The sequence below is a fragment of the Octopus bimaculoides genome, chromosome 1 (assembly GCF_046866305.1).
Source record: "Octopus bimaculoides isolate indiv1 chromosome 1, ASM4686630v1, whole genome shotgun sequence".
NCBI classification, from domain to species: Eukaryota; Metazoa; Mollusca; class Cephalopoda; order Octopoda; family Octopodidae; genus Octopus; species Octopus bimaculoides.
Window position 1 is genome coordinate 25,299,847 of NC_142928.1, and position 7,500 is coordinate 25,307,346.

The 7,500-nt window shown below is 36.7% G+C and overlaps 1 protein-coding gene across 1 annotated transcript in view; it reads left to right on the plus strand.

Annotated features, from left to right (window-relative positions):
* Positions 1-7,500, plus strand: part of LOC106874648 (transforming growth factor beta receptor type 3) — a 42,929-nt gene that overhangs the window by 15,564 nt on the left and 19,865 nt on the right. Inside the window, exons 5-6 of the mRNA XM_052965809.2 lie at positions 797-971; positions 4,095-4,279. Of these exons, the coding sequence (XP_052821769.2) occupies positions 797-971; positions 4,095-4,279 (360 nt within the window). The remainder of the gene's footprint in view (positions 1-796; positions 972-4,094; positions 4,280-7,500) is intronic.

Genomic DNA, 7,500 nt, shown 5'->3' on the forward strand with positions numbered 1-7,500 from the left:
ATATATATGTATATATATATGTATGTGTGTGTATATGTTTGCGTCTGTGTTTGTCCCCCTACTATCGCTTGACAACCGATGGTGGTGTGTTTACGTCCCCGTAACTTAGCAGTTCGGCAAAAGAGACTGATAGAATAAGTACTCGGCTTACAAAGAATAAGTCCTGGGGTTGATTTGCTCGACTAAAGGGAGTGCTCCAGCATGGTCGCAGTCAAATGACTGAAACAAGTAAAAGAGTAAAGATATATATATATATATATATATATATATATATATATATATATATATATATATATATATATATATATATATATATAGATGCAGGCATGGCTGTGTGGTAAGGAGCACGCTTCCCAACCACTTGGTTCCAGGTTCAGTCCCACCTTGTGGCATTTTTGGCAAGTGTCTTCTACTTTTTATTATACCTAAGGCACCTACTATGATAGGAATTGTTTCTGTTTTTAGATTCCACATTCGAGTTACCTCTATTTCCAGGTCTTTGTATTTTGAAAGTTTCTCCATTTCTTTTAGGGAAACGTTGTCATCTACTAGTATTGATACATCAATTAGAAAGCACTTTTTTCCTTCATGATCTTTGACAACTATATCTGGTCTATTGGCCGTAATTTCTCTATCTGTGTGTATTGGCACATCCCAGAGTATGGTTACTTTCTCGTTTTCTGTGACCTTTTCTGGCGTGTGTTTATACCATCTTTTTTCTGTTGTTATTCCATAGTGTTGGCATAGCTATTATTATTATTATTATTATTATTTCTTTCTTTGTACCGTTATAAAGTCTAATAATGGAGTGAAAACTGAACACGTGATGATGCAACGAGTTGCACAGAACAGGGAAAAGCTGTATGAAAGTGGACACAAATTAGTGAACTGGGTAGGAGAACACACCTATGGTTATATATCATCCTACACCAACGTCTCTCGTGTGGACAAGATCACACTTTCTGTGGAAGGTACGTATTTATTTCATAACTTGTTTCCTTTGTGTATTTCCTTTCTATTGTACTATGCATATTATACAGACACGCATAATGCAAAAATATACTTAAAATATGTGTTATATATATATGTATGTATGTGTGTATATATAATTGTTCTGAGAAAGAATATGATTAATCAGAAATTCTCTCTCAAAGTTAAGGTTTGCACTTAGAAGTGCTCAAGAGGTGCTTCAGACAAAAGATAAGAATATATAATATGAAGAAATGTAAGACCAGGTAATTTAATCCACAAACATGACTCTGATTTCAGATGAATTTAAAGAACAAGTACATACATGATACATTAAAAATGTATAAATACAGACATTTTTCTAAAATCTATAAATGAATAAATATATCAAAAATATAAATGTGAGATATAGATTTTAAAAGAATGTTTAGATGTAGAGATAAATACACTAAAACATACACGTATACGTAAATATATTGAAGAAGGTCTAAAGTAGTGATGAAAGCGAAATATAAGATACAAGGAGGATAGAAATTAAAAGATTAGATAGTTTTAAAAATATATGTAAAAAAATATATGTATGGTATTCTATATAAGCTTAAAGCTTATGGCAATCACCTTGCAATGATTAAGGAAAATAGTCTAATAAAGGGGCATATAAGCCCTTTCGAGAGCTTATATGCCCCTTTATTAGACTATTTTCCTTAGTCATTGCACGGTGATTGCGAAAAGCTTTAAGCTTAAATGAAAATACCATTAATATTATTTATAGGATTGTAAAATACGGCACCGTATACAAAAAACAAAAAACAATTCGCACTGAAAGCATATATATATATATATATATATATATATATATATGTGTGTGTGTGTGTGTATATATATGTATATATATATATGTATATATATGTATATATAAATATAAATATGTTTGTATATATAAAGATATATATATTGTATATATGTATATATTTATGTATGTATGTTTATGTGTATTATATGTATATGTGTGTGTGTGTATATATATATATATATATATATATATATATATATATATATATATATGTATATGTATATACACATACACACACATATATATATATATATATATATATATACACACACACATACACACACACAAACATATATGTGCTTGTGGGTGTTAGTGTGTCTTTCTGTTGGTATGGCTGTATGGTTAAAAAGTTTGCTTCCCAACTATGTAATTTCAGGTTCAGTCTCACATTGAGCAATAAAAAGCCTTGTGAGTGGATTTAGTTGGCAGAAACTAAAAGAATCTTGTGTGTATGTGTTTGTGCTTGCCTTTCCCTGTCTTGATAGCATGGGATAGTTATTAACAAGTGTCACCATCATACACACAGTGTCATTCATTTGCAGTCTTTCTCAAAAACATGTCAGGTCACTAATAAATATTACCTTGGTGGGAATAGGGTTGGCAACAGGAAGCCATCCACCTGTTAAAAAATAAATCTACCTCAACAAATTCCCTCTGACCCAAGCATGGAAAAAACAGTCGCAGGAGTGGCTGTGTGGTAAGTAGCTTGCTTACCAACCACATGGTTCTGGGTTCAGTCCCACTGCGTGGCACCTTGGGCAAGTGTCTTCTACTATAGCCTTGGGCCGACCAAAGCCTTGTGAGTGGATTTGGTAGACGGAAACTGAAAGAAGCCTGTCGTATATATGTGTATATATGTATGTATATGTTTGTGTGTCTTGTGTTTGTCCCCCCAACTTTGTTTGACAACCGATGCTGGTGTGTTTACGTCCCCGTAACTTAGCGGTTCGGCAAAAAGAGACCGATAGAATAAGTACTAGGCTTACAAAGAATAAGTCCTGGGGTCGATTTGCTCGACTAAAGGTGGTGCCCCAGCATGGCCACAGTCAAATGACTGAAACAAGTAAAAGAGTATTGAAACAAGGAAGAGGAAGAGAATGATGGTGGTGATGATGGTGATTGTTTGTATGCGGATACTTATCGCTGCACATGAGTGTTAATTGCATGTATACACCATCATCGTTGTCCAGAGAAACTACTGCTCCTCGAAATTGTTACTGACCCCATCTGTACAAGATGCTTTTCTAACCAAAAGTGGAGTGCTGTTGACGTAATTGGGGTTAGTAGCAGATACACAGCAACTATTCAGATTGTGAAACTCTCTTATCCAACCCCTTAAAGCTCTTTTGACTGATTAGCATCATTTCATTCACGGACACTCTACAACCATAGGCACACTGCTATACTTACGTGTCCACCTTCTCACTCCTTTGTCATTTCTATAATGATTCCTAAACAGCTGAACTAATTAGTATATACTGTTCTTACTCAAGCTCACTGAGTTACTTTATCTCAATACACATAGGCACCTTACTTGGGTCCTTCACTCAATTTGTTTACGAACTGTAACTATTCCTTTCTCTGATGCTTCATCCCTCGTTCTCTGTCGTCATCCCCTCTTTCTCTATGTTTTCAGTCTCTAGTATTCTCTCCCCCACTCTGTAATCTACTCCCTTTCTCTCTCTTCACTTCTCCCTCTTCTCTTCTCTCCTCTCTATTCTCTTTTCCCTTCTCTCTTCTCTTCTTCCCTCTCTCTTTTTTTCGTCTGTCTGTCTGTCTATCTCTCTCTTTCTCTCTCTCTCCCTCTCTATTTCTCTCTCTCTCTCTCTTTCTCTCTCCCCTCCCCCTTCCTTCCCCCCTTCTCTCTCTCATATTTTCTCTTTTTTTGACTCATGTATTCTCTGTCTCATACTCTATTCTCTGGTATTCTTCCTCTCACTCTGTATTCCCTCCTTTCACTCTATAGCATTCTCTCTCTCTCTCTCTCTCTCTCTCTCTCTTTCTCTCTCTCTTTCTCTCTTTTTCACACACACTGGAATTTTGGGTATTAGCTGCACTCGACTAGGAAGTCTTGCAGACTCTATAAGTCCTCCTCCTCCCTTCACATGTCTTTGTCTGCCGAGCTAAATAAGGAGCAGGTGCAAATTTGGATTTTATTGAATTATCTGTGAATTCAGAATCTATTGTCTGTGAAAACTCTAGTATCAAGTAGTGCTATTGCAGGATGATGTTGCATAACAAACCAATCTTTTCACTCTATCTCTGTTCCTAGGCACCACATTAGACCAATCCTTCAAACTAGACAAACCAAAGAAGTCGAAACCAGAGATAGAAGATCCTTCCCATGTGTCTCCGTTTGCAAACCCTGTTAAAACGAAAGCAGCACTCCAAGCGGCAATGCAGACATCATGTTTTCCTGATGGCCTTGTAGTTCATATTAACAGAAGTCTAACAAAGGTAAATAATGTCATCAGTGGTTGGCGTTAGGAAGGGCATCCAGCTGTAGAAACTCTGCCAAATTTAGATTGGAGCCTGGTGTTGCCATCCGGTTTCACCAGTCCTCAGTCAAATCGTCCAACCCATGCTGGCATGGAAAGCGGACGTTAAACGATGATGATGATGATGATGATGATTATAAATTTTGAAATTTTTTTTCAGACTCTTTAATTAATTTCATTGTTAGAAACAAAGATAATTGTGGCTGTTGTGACTTTCCAACCGCATGGTTCTGGATTCTGTCCCACTGTGTGGCACCTTGGGCAAGTGTTTTCTTCTATAGCCTCAGACCAACCAAAACCGTGTAAGTGAACTTGGTAAACAAAGACTGAAAGAAGTCTGTCATATTGTGTGTGTGTGTGTGTGTGTGTGTGTCTCTCTGTCCTCCACCACCACTTGTTTATGTCTCTGTAACTTAACGGTTTGGCAATAAGAGACTGATAGAATAAGGACCAGTTTGAAAAAGAAATAAGCACCGGGGTCCAATTTGTTCAACGAAAAGTCTGCAAGGTGGTGCCCCAGCATGGTCACAGTCTAAATACTAAAAGAAGTGAAAGATAAAAAGCTATGTTCTGTGGCTATTTGTCTCAGCCCATTAGAAATAGCAACAAAATCTCCTCAGATCACAAGAGTAAAGTTGGCAAGCTGGCAGAATTGTTAGTGTGTCAGACAAGATGATCAGCAGCATTTCTTGCAGTGTTTCTGAGTTCAAATTTCACTGAAATCAACTTTGGTCTTCATCCTTTTGGAGTCAATAGAATAAGGTACCAGTCAGGTACTGCAATCGATGAAATTGACTCATCTTCAGATTACTGGCCTTGTGCCAATTTTGAAATGATATTAAAGCTAAGTAAAATCATGGCTGTCTATACATACAAGCATATCCTTTATGGTCATGCCTCTGACTCCCTTTATCAGCTGAGAGGTTTTTGTCTTCCGAGTTTGCAGGTGTTGGTGCCATGAAAAAAGCATTCATGCCGGTGCCGCATATATAGCAGCCATGACAGTAGCATGCATAAAGCACCTGCACTGGTGCCATGTAGTAGCACTGGTGCTGGTACCATGTGAAAAGTGGTTGGTATTAGGAAGGACATCCAGCCATAGAAATCATGCCAAAACAGACGATTGGAACCTGGTGCAGCTCTTCAGCTGGCCAGCTCCTGTCAAACCATCCAACCCATGCCAGCATGGACAACGGACATTAAATGATGGTGGTGATTAAAACAAAGGATGAACACATTGGGATAATATTACTATGGATATACAAAATGTATGATGCTGTTGTTGGCACTCCGTCGCTTATGACGTCAAGGGTTCTAGTTGATCCGATCAACGGAACAGACTGCTCGTGAAATTAACGTGCAAGTGGCTGAAAACTCCACAGACACGTGTACCCTTAACGTAGTTCTCGGGGATGAAGTAAGAGTGAGAGAAAGTTGTGGTGAAAGTGTACAGTAGGGTTCGCCACCATCCCCTGCTGGAGCCTCGTGGAGCTTTAGGTGTTTTCGCTCAATAAACACTCACAACGCCTGGTCTGGGAATCGAAACTGCAATCCTATAACTGCGAGTCCACTGCCCTAACCACTGGGTCATTGCGCCTCCTCAAAATGTATGATGGAATGCTTCTGATAGTACAGCTTCGTGATCAGGGCTGGTTGTTAGCTAAAACAACAGCAGACATCTGATAACAATTGAAGATTGAATCAAGCAGATATAGTCTAGTTGTCAATATTGGAAAAATTTTTTCATGTTTAAAAAGATTAGGTTAATAGTTTAAAGAATTATAATCTCGTCAAGAATCGGTAAATATTTCTACTTCAAACTTGATAAGAATTAAATGGTAGTATTTCTTTTTGTTTTTAAATTTTCAATTTCTTAAAAAAAAAATATATATTTCTTTTTAATTAAAAAAAAAAAAAAATTATTAATTTATTTACATGTGACTTCTAATTTATGTGTAACTTCTGAGTTTAAATACTTGACACCTGTTACATCTTTGCAATATCTTTTTTGTGCCAGAACAAAATATAAAACAAATATTTGATTTTTAACCCTTCCGACTTGTAAGAGATGAGTAGTAAAGCAAGAAGGCCTATAAAGAATTCACTGTTGTTCCTCCCAAGAATGTGGGAGAACCTTGGTGATTTAGCATATGCAACTGTTCTAAATCTAATAATAATGATGTTTACATTATCAATATGAATACGTGTAACTGAACTCACGGTGTCTGTAAAGATAACTGGAATAACTAGCCTGTTACTTTATCCACCAAACCTGAAGATATGAAATGGAAATGCAAGATAGAAATGTGAGAGAGAGGGGAGGGGAGGAGTTGTTTACATGTCAGTTTTGTTCAACAGAAAATAATTGCTTAATCTCTCACTATTACATCCTATTTTCTTAAATCAAGGCTGCATTAACTCTTTACCATTCAGGTTCCTTTGTCAAATGTAATGTTTATTTATTCCCACTAGTTTTGAATTTATCATGCATTATCTTGTAGCTTTAAGATTTCAATGGTGTGTTTTGTTTATTTTTAGAATAACATTGTAGGGTAGGTGTGAGTGGTTGGATCTGGTCAATCGTAACAGAAGACAGGTAGAATATTTGGGGGAATTCACAAAAAAACAACAGACGAAGACAGGTGGTGTAGAAAACAAATAGATGTATTAGTATAATGCTCGGGAATTGAAAAAGTCTTTAACGTTTCAAGCCTATGTTCTTCCACAGAAAGGAACACAGAAAAAACAAGGAGAGAAAAAAAAGGAGGGATTAAATGCTAAAGGGTTAAACAACTTCTCCTTTTTCAAATAATGGAATCATGATTGGAATTCCTATCAGACAAAACCTTCACCAAAGTCTTTTGTATGACTGATCTAGGAATTTCAACAACAAGGTGACCTCAAGCCAATGAAAGAAGGCCTTTGTATGAAATCTCAGCCTGCTAGATATAGTACTGAAATGTCTCTCAATCACACCCTAATATTTTAAATTAAGAAGGAACTTTAATGTTTACATCTTACCACATTTGCTTTTTTTTCTCATGAATTTTAAGTAAACCCCTGCACTTTATGTAAACCTAATCATCATCATCATCATCATCATCATCGTTTAACGTCCGCTTTCCATGCTAGCATGGGTTGGACGATTTGACTGAGGACTGGTGAACCAGATGGCTACAC